Source organism: Dipteris shenzhenensis, chromosome 15 (genome assembly GCF_047967505.1).
Source record: "Dipteris shenzhenensis isolate YYH24624 ecotype China chromosome 15, Dip_SZ_1.0, whole genome shotgun sequence".
Lineage (NCBI taxonomy): Eukaryota > Viridiplantae > Streptophyta > Polypodiopsida > Gleicheniales > Dipteridaceae > Dipteris > Dipteris shenzhenensis.
In genome coordinates, this window is record NC_141610.1 from 28,870,825 (window position 1) to 28,884,196 (window position 13,372).

Below are 13,372 nucleotides of genomic sequence, written 5' to 3' on the forward strand. Positions count from 1 at the left end.
GCTCATTGTAGCATAGGTCCTCAGGTCATTTTTTGGTGAGAGGTGTAGGCTAAAGTGTGGAAAGCAGATCTCATGCACGCGTGGGTGAGAAAGAGGGCTAGATCATAACAATTGATGGTGGCTCTCACCTCCACGGGAGTTCAAGGGTTTAGAAGGGGATTTCAGGGTTCGAAAAGGGGACAAGGTTGAGAGAGCTATCTAGGAGTTCTAGGGTTTAGAGGGAATTGCAAGGTTCGAAAAGGGGACAAGGTTGAGAGAGCCATCTAGGAGTTCCAGGGTTCAAAGGGGGTTGTAGGGTTTAGGAGGAATCTAAGGTTGGGGAATGGAGACTTGGTCTCCTTCGCGGATTTGAGAAGTGAGGGTTGAGGAAGAGAGAGGAAGGTGGAGGAGGAGAAGGAGGAAGGAGGAGGGAGGAGAGAGGAGGAGGAGGAGGAGGAGGAGGAGGGAGAGGAGGAGGGTGGAGGAGGAGGGTGCAGAAATGTGGAGGAGGATGGAGGAAGAGGGAGGAGGGAGGAGGAGGAAGGGTGGAGGAAGAGGGAGGAGGAGGAGGAGGAGAAGGAGGAGGAGGGAGTACAAGGGTAGGGAGTGCAAGGGAAAGGGCCTGCTAGAACACGATGGTGTAAGAGAGCATGCATGCCCTTACCCTTGTACTCCCATGAATCACATGAACACAAAGTGAGCTTGAACACTGAACCCCAAAGAGTGGGAGCTTCATTCCATTGAGAGATATTTATACATGTTGGTCTCTACACAATCTATAGGTACCTCTGTGGTGGGACCTCTTTTGTAGGAGACCTTTTGGACAAGAGTCCCTCCACTTTTGGGGGGGACCTTTTGGATCTCTACACAAAGTGGGGGGACCTTTGAGTCTCTACACAAAGTGGGGAGACTTTTTAGGTGGGTGGACCTTTTGGATCTGTACACAAAATGGGGGGACCTCAAAAAGTGTAGGCTTTTAGTATTTCTCTCTCTAGATCCTAATTCTGCAAGTATGATTGGATCTTTTCTAGAGAGGATTTTGGCTATTCTCATCTTTTAAGATTCATCATACCAACTTTCATACTCGAGATATTACAAGCGGAGCTTTGCTGCTGCTACTCTACACACACAATGTTCTCATCGTTGTTGTCCTAGATTGCACTTCTGGCCACAGGGTTAACATTGATCGGTGACCAGCGCAGTGGTTGAAATTGCTATATCTCCTAGTAGTTAAATTAGTTAAGTTTAATTTCCAACTAGTTTGCGCCATATAGTAGTTAATTCCTAAACCAGGCTGGCTTGGACTTAATATGATTGTCCTAAACCAGCCCAATGGTTGGAACATCATGCAATATATCACCGATTGTCCTAAACCAGCTCGATGGTTCGAAGGAACATCATGTAAAATATCATCGAGCTAGTTCAAGTCAAATGGGACTTATATGATTGTCCTAGACCCCAGCATCATTGAATAAAAATAAATAGAAATATATTTTGCAATAGAAATAACTGATAACCATCCCAGTGGTTGAAAATGTTCTGTTTCCTAGTAGTCGAATGATTTCAATTTAATTTTTGGACTGGTTCAAGTCATATACCAGTCAATTTCTAAACCGGACTGCTGGCTTGGACTTATTGATTATCGTAAACCACCCTAATATGTAGGGCCTTAGTGGCCAACCAGGTCCTCCTTGCCATAGCCTAGTACATAGCCAATGGTGCTTTCACAAGGGATGCATGGGTTAGCTTAGGCATCTTATTGCATAACCTTTTATGAGAAATCTCCAATTGTACGTGGAATACTACAGCTAGGATCACCCGGCAGACAATGATCCCGACATAGGCATAGGGAGAGATGGGAATCATTGATCCAAAGATGCAAAGTAGAGCCTTGCTGGGCAAGCTAGTGGTTTAAGGCCTCACTCCTGGCTTAGAACTATGGCAGCTCTTGCTTCAATGGGGATTCTTTGGAACACCCTCGCACAAGAGGACAGTGGGCACAACCTCATAGGTGGATCTTTTTAGAGGCTCCCCCCATAAGGAAGGGATCTTGCTTGATGAGAATCTCCATGGAGTATGGAAGCATTTGGCTAGGGGGACGCATTTGGGCTACCTGTCTAGAGGAGTTTGAGTGGTAACCACTCATCTTGGATCAAGAGGTTTGGGATTAGGGAGGCCTCATGTTGGGATAGCGGACCCATATTAGCTATCCGTAGTGGGATCACGATCCAACTAGGTCATTTGGGACCTAAACACGTCTCTCTTTTGGAGGTGGAGGCATGAGTGCAAGCTCTCTCGCACACCTAAGGGGGGTACTATATAGATGCTCGATATTGATGCAACAATCCTTGTCTCATGGTGGGAGGGGCTACATAGCTCCCCAGCTTCTCACAATTGGTATGGATAGTTCTTGACGATAGGAGTGCCTCTTAGGATTCAGTTTCTACGGCAGTCTCTTGGATCCTACCACTACAGATACCACAACTTGGGGCCAAGGGGCCTCCTTCAACTTGAATGTGATGAAAGACCTCTAGGATGATGAGGCTTGGGGCTTGATAGACTGGTAGAGGGTCAAGTTGTGGGCTGGTTGGGAAGAGTATGGACTATTACCGAAAGAGTCCTGACATGACAGGAGGCTGCACGTGGCAGCTCCGATTATGGGAGGACTAGCCTCTTTGGGAGATTTAGTGGAACATGGGTGAGTGGTTTTGGCCTGCTCGAGTAAGGCACTTGTATAGGCTTGCGGAGATGCCCTTGTTTTCATACACCAACCATATTGGCCGTAGAAAAGCATGCATCATGAAGGCATGTAATCACAAATAGGTAACCATTCCCATATTTACACTAGAAGTACCACTATTTGTAACCACCACCATTGCCACACTATTTGTAATCAACAACACTCTCACTAATTTCCTATTCCTTCATTTGTACTTCCCAAGTGCATTAAACTCTCAGCTGATGCAGTGGCAGCTTTGACACTCACTATGCCATCCAAGGAATCAATTCCTTTGACACAAAATGCCATAACACAAAGCAACACAATGCCATATCTCCAGCACCAGCACCAAATCTTGATTGAGATATTTCTTTTTGGTGGGAAGTAGATTGCGAAATGAAAAGTGCCGCGTTTCAAAGGGTATAAGTTTGTAAGGGGAATAAATGGGTTGAAGAATTTTATCTAAAAAGTGAGCAACATATCTTAGAAAATGTCCTTTGTATCTTTGTGAATCATGTGTATCATATATCATTGCAATATATGTTTGAAGTTGTGATCTATTGGATTAATACTATGATTGTGTATTCTTCTCGAGTAATCACCACACTTATTTTCACTAGTCATCTTAGCTTAGGACAAGTTCCCCTAATTGTGTACATGCATGGTGCACATGCTCACATAAACACACGTTGGATATATTCATATGCACATGCAAACCCAGCATGCCCATATGCATCTACACTTATAGACATGTCATCTGTGTGTATATGGGTTTACTTATATTGTATATCTATACATACACACCAACATTAATATGCACATACACACTTGCACACATTTTTAAATGTTTGTGTGCCTTTTTCATGTGTACAAGTGGACAGAGGTGTCCATACATGGATGAATGCACATGCATACATGAATTTGATCTAACTATACATTATATGCATTTAGTTCATATTGATAAAAAAAATCACACAATGATGATGCAATATTTTGTCAACATATGTAACATAAATAAATTCATGGACGATATGATAAATTTGTAGAGTACATGGCAATGACATCCCTTCTCCACACAAATTGGAAGCATTTTACATCATATAAAAACAATTGGCATGTTGCATGATTTGTCTCATCACCCGTTCCTCTTTTGTAGCTGAATGGTTATCTGTGTGGATCGGTTGGCATAGTGATTGAACGATTTGTTGAGGCCCTAGGACAGCTCAAAGAATTGAGTATCCAACCAGTCCAAGTATTGTGGCAGGAGAAAGCATGTCCTAATGTCCCTAGGAACTCTCATGTACTGGCTACTTCTAGCACTACATCATAGTGATCAGCTCGCCAATTGTGCCACCACCTTACAGCTTCACTTGAAAGATGCATGGATCTAGATTGTACTTCTCATTGTCCTCTATGGAGACTACAGAGAAGTAGCTCTCAAACTGGTTCAGCCACGAGATCAAAACCAAGGGATCAGTCTTGCCGTCTTACCTTTGGAAGTTGAAGCTCGCTAGGGAATGAAGACCTTTCTCTATTCTCTGATGCATGCTGTTTGATCGGACTTTCTTTGCTTCCTGAGCCTCACAGATGTTGGGGTCTCATGCTTCTTTTTTTCAACTCAGTCCTAATCTTCTCTCATCTCTTGGAGTTGCAGCATCCAAATGAAAAGGTTCTAGCAACAGTAATGTGCCATCCCATTCGTCCTACACCACTCAAGCCTCGCGTTCTCAGTCTTCTTTGGCCTCCTCAGCCTTGTGGTTGCAGGGCTGCTGTGCCTTCAACTGCATCTGGAGTCACCTATGGGTGGAGTTTCTACTGGTGATATGGACGTCGCTTGGGGTTGGAAGGTGTCTAATTGCTCATGGCTGACTTGCCAGAGCAATTAGTAACCGCGCACTGACAAACCCTTCGTAATCTTTACCACTCACTCTCAAAAAAGAAACACTGAAGCTATGATACCAATGTAACAGACAAGGGAGCTAACTCAATCCTCTCTAGATGGTTATCTAACGTAAGTGCGGAAGCATGTTCTGCAAGACCGTTATATCGTTTATATCTAGGTCCACTGAAATTTTTTAGTGATGAGAAAACAGTAAGAGTTGCTGGAGATCAATGTCCATTGGTCCTGGCCTATGGGTCATTTATGCTAGTTGTCATGGGCATCTACAGCCCATGGCATGGCTGTCTAGGTGGCAGCCTTGCAGCCTCAGCAGCAGGACAGCAGTAGTGTGGCTTCACAAGTACAGCAGCAACAGAAATAGCAGCAGAGTACCGGGGCAGGAGGTGCCTTTCTAGTACAGACTCGGTCTGCAAATTTACAAATTCAGTCTGTGGAAGGTATTTTCCTTAAAGGTCTATAAAAAGGTACGTTTCCCTTTATTCTTCATCTCCCCCTTGCAGCCTCAGTACAGCCTTCAGCAGCACCGGGGAGGACCAGCAGGCCTTCACCGTCTTTTACGAGTCATTGACTTGTTTAACAGCCAGGGACCTAGCATGTCACAAAAGCGAGGCTCAGCAGCAGCAGATATGGAGATGGAGCACTTTGCCTCCCTCCATCTCCATTACAGGAAGGCATCTCCCTTGTCTTTCTGAGCCCTTTGGGCTACAGTAGTATCCAGTTTATTGGCAAACAGTAACAAAAATTGTAAACACTTATGCAACCCAATCCCGCATTTATTCTCATACGCGCACAAAAGCAAGCACGTGTTGGTGTGCCTTTGAAGTTGGGTGATTATTGCAGAGCAGGTCCAAAATAGACGACATTGCCTAAAGGATAACCAGGTTGCTTAAGCAAGAGGCCCCTGCATGCTGGGTGGTGAACAGAAGGGTTGGAACTTATTAGTCCACGCCGATTTTGTGTGAAGCCTCTGCCGATGTGCGTTGGAGAATATCTGAAGTAGTGGAGATGCTGCCATATCTTAGGTGGAGAGTAGCCTTTTAAAGCAGAATCTCTATAGACAAAAGGACTGTCATATTTATTGAATTGACTGAATTTCAACTTGAGTGAGGGAACACATTCCAGCATGAGGCTTTTGTATGATTGGCAATTTGTCCAAAAGTATCTTCTAAGGCTGAGGAATTTGAGGAGAGACCACCACAGCTCCGGCGGTGAGCAGCTTTCCATACAAGGCGGCTTGCTTTGTGTTTAGACATAGTCTAGAAGTTACTACTGCAATTTCTGTCGCGCTTAACAAGCCTGGTCAGGCTGAGAACGCCTAGCAGCTATCAAAGCTTGAAGGCCCCTTGATGGGGAGTTTCATGTATTGTCCCACATTTTCACTAAAAAGTTGTTTTTGGTCTTGCAAATGTAGGCTATAGTTAATCACTGTTACATTTGCCAGGTTTCTAAAGATTTGTCAACATGTGAAATTTATCATACAAAATAGTTCCAAGATGGTCCACCTCTTGTAAGATCTCCATATGACGATTTTCTTCACCTTCCTCCTTTCCAATGCCTCGCTAGTCTAGAGCTTACTTCACATTTAAAAAGAGGACAAAACTCTTGCTAGGATTAGTAATTCCTTGCAAAATGAATGAAACACAGCACAAGTTATTATGCTTGGGCAGAAGTAAGCAAGATGCTCAGCAAACAACATCAACCAAGATGCTCAGCAAACGACACCAACCAATAGGAATTGCTCCATCAATCTGACCATATGCTCCTGTTCATGAGAGTGTGGCTGTGTCGACCAAGGATTAGAATCAACCTAATCAAGCCTCCCTTGCTCAGGGGAGGCAAGAAAAGATATACCAACCCTTGTAGGAGACAACAGTGTAGGCAATCATTCTAACCAGCATCCCTTGCTCAGGGGAGGCAGGAAAGACGCTCCCACCGCTGTGTCATCTTAGGTTTAGAGTATAAGCAATCATCTGATAATGACTCCCTTGCTTAGGGGAGCCACCAAAGATGCAAGCATATAATTTTTTCGTTTTTCAGCCATTATTACATTTCGAGGAGCATAGGTAGACTATGAAACAACTTCCCGTGGCGTGTATTGTTTGATGATCATCAAAGGGCATGAATAAGCTGCTTCCTCACATAACAATGCCCACGATCACTAAATGTTTTCTCTGGCCAGCAAATATTGTGGGTGGAGGCTGGTGCCACATGGTTTAACCAAGGGTGATCCAAAATGCTTCTTGCAGTTATCCGCTCCAGTGGATTTTCCTTCAGCATCTTGAGCAATAAATCTCTGCAAGCAGGTGTTAAAAGACAGTGATTTTGTCCGCCTAGCTCTTCCATCAAGCCGTGGATTCCTCCAAGATGTTGTGACGGCAAGTGCCCAGTGAGAAGCTGGTAAAAGGTGATACCCAGGCTCCATATGTCAACAGCTGTGGAGTAACATCCGTCTAACACCTCAGGTGCCATGTACCAAAGAGTGCCTACCACCTGCTGTAAGCGTTGTACTTGATGAGGGAATGCATAAGTCGATAGGCCAAAGTCTGCAAGCTTAACTGACTTCAAGTCCCTCGGGTCAGCTAAGAGGATATTGTCCGGTTTAACATCCCTGTGAATGACCCCTTCTTGATGGCACAACATTAGCGTCTCTGATAGTACTGTAATGACCAACTTTGCCTCGTACTCAGTCAAGGGTCCCTTGTGCAGCAAGCGATTGGCCAACGATCCTCCCTTGCAAAAATCCATGATGATAAAAATGCAGTCCCGATCCACAATGAGGTCCTTTAGGTGAACTATGTTGCACGAGCAGAAAGACAAACGGCGGTGGATATCTATCTCTCTCCGTAAAGCCTCTTTGATCTCTGTGGGAAAGGACGTGACGTCCTTAAACATCTTGCAAGCGACTTGATTACCGGTCATCTTCTCAAAACAAAGATACACAGCACCCTGACCGCCCTTGCCAAGAAGGGCTCCGAGTTGGTAATTGCCAATAGTGATGCCTGCTCCGAAATTGTTGGTCGGAGGCATGGTGTGTCGAGATGGCGAGGCAGATGAGCGTGGATGAAAAGGAAGAGGAAGGGCGAATGGGAAGGGAGGTGAAGCTAGGTGGGTGAAGAGACAGCTTCTGAGGAGACAGGGAAGAAGAGAGCTCGCCTTGTCTTGTTGGGCACTCTTCTCTTCTGAGACAACAGGGAAGAAGAGAGCTCGTCTTGTCTTGTTGGGTACTCTTCTGAGCTTCTTTTGTCTTGTCTTGTCTTGCTGGGTACTCATGCAAAACGAAAAGCACGTGGTGTTATAAAAACGCGACACGCGTTTCTATGTAGACTTGCCACTTGTAAGCTTCTTATAGTGTCCTATGTTCACGCTTCCCGGCCGATATTTTAAGCCCTATGCAACTCGCTACTATCAGCCGTCTACTTAGACCTGCCACGTGTACGTGTCTTCTAGGCCATCGAGTTTAAGTAGGGTTCAAATCGTTAGCTTCCCACACAAAAATTTGGTGTGGCCAATATTGAAAGTGCAATTAGCTGCAAATTGGTGTGTTCAGGAGCACCAATGTGCAGCCTGCCCTGTTTAATGCCCTGGCCAATCGAATGGCTCTGTCATGCAAATGGCTATCAACAATCCTTGCTGCCATCATTAAGGCATCGCGAGCTTGAATAAAGCCGCAATGACCATAGACTATATAGCTTCATACTTCGACCACGTGAACATAGATTGTCAATTGAGTCAATGTGGACTCAAAGTATGATGGTTGGATTCACTCATAGGAGAGTGTGCACCAGCTCTCTAGTTTTACCAAAAGCTAAGACTTAATTATTCGATGTTTTGCACTCAAGGCACCTTAAGGGAGGTTAATATGCATGATGAATTCATGTGAAGAATGGCCAAAGCATGCTTCCTTCTTAGTGTTTCTTCTTTTTGGTTATTATGTCAAAGTGTTGCCTATAAAACTTAGGGAAATTTTGTTTGGAGGGGAAAGAGGTGAGAACATACGCAAGAAGTATAACCAGATGTCCCTCCATGACATGATTCCATTGGTCTTGGTGATTTTCATAGCTAGTCACTTACCTTAAAGAAGTGTTTCTTCGAATTGGGGGTTACCAAAGAGACCTACACGTGAAGTGATGCATGGCACATTATGGGAACTAAGGTATTTATGGTAAGGTTACATGACATTTGTTGTATGTTTGGCAACATATGGTCTTTCGTGGCATCCTAATAAGTAAATAAGTTATAGCTTGTTTCAATGTAGCCTTCATTTATCAACCAAAATCCGAAATCCTAAGATGGCTATGCCCAATCTGAATAGAGTATGCTAACCCTTCTTATGGTTGCATTTATCTAACCACTATGAGTCAATTTTCCCCTATTCACTCTTCCTTCAAACAGTGAATACACCCAACAATCCATTAGGCTCATACTTATCAAATTAAGGGTAGGTTACTATCTTTCTCCATCCTTTTTTAGCTTGGTAGAATTAACATGCTATTAGCAGAGCAAGCTACTGAATAATTTCAAGACAATGACCTTTCTCATTGGCAACCCATATAAATGGTTCTCCATATGAATGATAATTGTGAATTAGGCACCTAAACTTGTCAATACATAAGAGTAGTAATCATTGATTAAGGAGCATGACAATGCATAGGACTATCTTATTTCAGTTTGGCTAAGTGTAAGAACAAATGTTGTTGAAGTGATGACTCTAGGGGCAAATCCTTAAGGGGTGTCTTTCAGTTACATTCATGTATGGGTTTAAACCCATGCATTCTAAGTATTTAAAATGGTGTATTATTATTTTAATCTTCAACAAAGGGTAAATCCATTTTTCGCATGCTATGATAACTCCCTTTTCATTCCTACTAGCAAATGTGCACAGCTCGTTTGGAGGTTCCTCATATGGTTGGGTTTTTTTTTAATGTTAGATGATCATGTTGTGATTACTCATCTAAGGTGGGTTCTTCCTCTAGTCTCTAGTATTTTTCAAGGATGTAGTAGCAATTGTTTTTTTTTGTGCTATGCTTAATCCACATAGTCTATGGTTTACAAAATTGGGTAGAGTATAAAGCTCCCTTTTACATTTTGGATCGGGGTCATGGTTCAACTTTGCCTTTCTCATTGGTTTCACGACTTTACTTCATTATAGTCTTCTTGGCCATGATACTGCTGAATAGAGGATAGGCCATGGCTCCTCATTTCTAGTTGATAACTACATATTTTAGTTTACATTCGAGAAGATTCAAGTTGAGTGTTAGTCTTGGTAGAGAGTGGGATTTGTTAGTTGGGAGGCTCTTTTAGGTTTGATGAACTGGCTTTGTGTTGTTAAGGATATATTTGGTTTGAAAGGATTTTTTTTGTTCTAACGGATGTATTGGCCCCATGTTTTTCTTTTCCCTTATTAAGGATCTATTTGGTTTGAATAATATAAATTTGTACTTGCAAATGCACTGGTGATTGCCTTTGTGTGGCTTTGATTGTTTTAGGTTTTCTTGGTATCTATCTTAGTAGTGTTGTCCTATATCATTACATCTGCCACATGGCAAAGCCACTTAGGTTAGACCAATAGAAAGTATTTCCTCCATGTATGTGGGGGTACACCACCTCACATGGGCCTTAAAATTTCTAACTACTACAGATGACATAATGTCATAACATGGTCATCCCTAAGGACATAAGTTCTAACTACGGCTCTAAGAACCGTTTATAGATCCTAACTAACAATCACACCAAGGGTGAATTAATGAACTAATCCATAGTTCTTCCCTCACCCTTCCTTGATGTGATGAACAATGAACTAATCCATAGCTCATCCTTCACCCTTCCATTGATGGTATACATACCAAAGCTATGATTATGTATTCATATGATTCTTCAACTGAAAATTCTTTAAGCTTGGACCCATGCTTCATATGAAAGCGCACATCTAAGCCCATTGATGTGATGAACAATGAATTTGGTCTCATAATGATCCATTGGCAGTATACATACCAAAGCCTATGAGTGTGTGTTGATATCATTCTTAATTCTTCAAGCTTGGACCTACGCTTCATATGAAAGAGCACATCTAAGCCCATTGAAAGTATACATACCAAACTTATGATTTTGTTTTCATGTGATTCTTCAATTGAAATTTTTCCAAGATATACCAACACTTATCACTCTATTCTCATGCAAAAGTATCCATGCTCATTATGTATGCTCGAGCAGAGTTTTGATAGGTTATTTCGTGTTGTCATTTTTATTGTGGCTGTGCTTTTCTATTTCACTTTGTAGATGGGAACAAGTTTTTCTGGGGGTGTAGGTCATTGGTCAAATATAGGAACTATAGATATTCTCCATTGCCTGTAGGATAAGTAGCTAAATTTTACTACTTTTTTTTAGGATTATACTATTTCAAACCTTCCAATGTGTGTTCCTACTAGTGCTTCGTGATTTTGGTGGGTTGGTGCGACAATGAGCAAGCTGAACTCTCAGTACCATTTGTTGTTACACAATGATCATACCTTGATCATCCTTACACAATGATCGAGTAATGTGTACATAAGTGGGCTTCCTAAATTTTTCTATACATATCACATTGGATGCAATGTAGATTACGCCTATCCATAGATGACTACAAGGGGCTATGGGACAAACCTTACACCTAACACTAACCTAAAGGGTCTGTGTGTATTCCCTTTATCTTCATTTTCAATATAAACATGCAAAAAAGGAAAAACTACAAGTACTAATCCAACCCATTCTAACTACTACCTTGTGAAAAAACAATCCTTCGCTCAACACATTCAATTGTGCTTTAACAAAAGCCACCAAATTGTAGCCTAGCAACGTGAAGCAAACTGGAAAACTAACACAACATCAACCTCAATGATTGCACCGCAACCCAATAACAACGCATTGGCAGTCTATATGCAAAGCTTATAGCTATAACGTGAAAGAAAAACAAAACCAGCACTCAAGCCCCACCACACAATCTTCCCTACTGCACAAAAGGAAATGAAAAAGCCTTTGAGAGACGACATAACTTCTAAGAAGAGGGAAACCACCCTCTACCTAAAATGAACACTCTAGGCTCATATTACACATACAAACCCACCACATATGACATAGAATATCACACACACACACCCCTATACCCTACTCACCAACACTCAAAACGCTTGCAAAGAGCATAAAGACATAAAGGTAGCAAAGAAGTTGACACCTTACTTGGCAAAGGAGCATGTACTATACAGATAAATGACATTCAAGACAATCGCTCTAACAAAGCCAATGCCTCTAGATTGTAAACCTTGATGAAAACATGACAACCCACTCAACTTCAAGCTAACCACCTCCAAAGCAACTAAAAGCTAGAGAAGTAAGAGAAAATGGAGAAGATGAGTCTGAACAAACAATGCACCAAGGGAGTAGGAGAAGTTGTCTTCATGAACATATCTACAATGCCTTCAAAAACCTCTATCTCAACACTACCTAAATCAAGACCTCCCTAATGATAGCACTATTGGCCATAATTTGAAACTCTGTAAAAAAATGAAAAGTTGAACGAAAAGTGACCACAAACCCCATAGAGAGACAAAGAAATCACACAACAAGATGAGAAAGTTAATATAAAATGTGAGTACAGAGAATGTTCAAGTGCAAAAATGTGTGTTAAGAATTAATAATCCCATCAATAAATGAGCCATATAATTAATGCAATCATTTGGATAAAAACGTACTGGTTGGAAAATATAAATAAATAAAACGAAATTGAAGTACCTTTTGACAATAATGCAATCCAAAACTTTTATGAAAAACAAAATAGGCGAGCTGGCAAAAGAATTTTTCTTTATATTGAGTTTGCTAATTAGAATTAGTACAAAAATGTCGAATCCGTCAGGTAGTCTAGGCTCCAAGGTCAAGGTCCACTTACCTGCCACCATCCAAACCAACCAATTGTTAGAACAAAATCCTTGGGCGCCAACTCAATATGTAATATATTACTACCCTCTTCCAAAATCCAAGCTATGTGGGGACAGGGTCCATAAATAATATGCATGGATTTCCTTAAAATTTTTGAAATATACAAGGGGAAAATATGTAACTTTCATGTCCCCCCTCCCACAAAATATAAGGTATATACCTTGAAAAATATGCAAGATTTTAAGATTTGTACATATTTTTCATAATATGTGAGGCCCAAGGGGGGGGGTCTTTTGGATGAGGGGGGTAAAACAAAAAATACAATAAAATATGAAAATCCATTCCCTTTCAAATGAATGTAACTTTTTCATGTGTTACCCAAATTTCAAGGTGTAAAGACATATTTGAAGCTCTTTTAGTGTAGAATACAACTACATTAATTTGATTAATTTCTATGCATGGCATATTGTTTAATTCATCTCATACTCAAGATTTTGATAGGTTTTCTTACTAAAGGGAGTTGGCGCCCCAAGAGAATAATGAAGTTGAATTTGGGTAGATAGGTAATGCCTGTATCCCCTGGCTTGTTATCGCTTTACCAAAGAACATGAACATACCTTTCGAAATTCTAAGAGAAAAAAAGGAGCTTTATAGGAATGTAAGAAAATAGTTGAGGTTTACATTCTAAAGAATTTCGAGAAATTGAAAAAAACTCTAAGGGGGTAATCTGCATCCCTTAGTGGTATTTAAGGGCCATATAAATTAATTGGATTAAAGTTAGGGAGGTAATCCCCTCCTATGAAAGTTTTAAAAAAGTAAAAATGAAAGTAGAGAGGTAAAAATTTAGAAGTTTTAATTACTGAAAG

At 41.5% G+C, this 13,372-nt stretch overlaps 1 protein-coding gene across 1 annotated transcript; it reads right to left on the bottom strand.

The window, feature by feature from the left end:
- Positions 1-6,198: 6,198 nt before the first annotated feature.
- Positions 6,199-7,703, bottom strand: LOC147893643 (calcium-dependent protein kinase 20-like). Its single transcript, XM_087386508.1, has one exon. The coding sequence runs from the start codon at positions 7,623-7,625 to the stop codon at positions 6,708-6,710; it is 918 nt and encodes a 305-aa protein (XP_087242634.1). The 5' UTR covers positions 7,626-7,703; the 3' UTR covers positions 6,199-6,707.
- Positions 7,704-13,372: the final 5,669 nt, after the last annotated feature.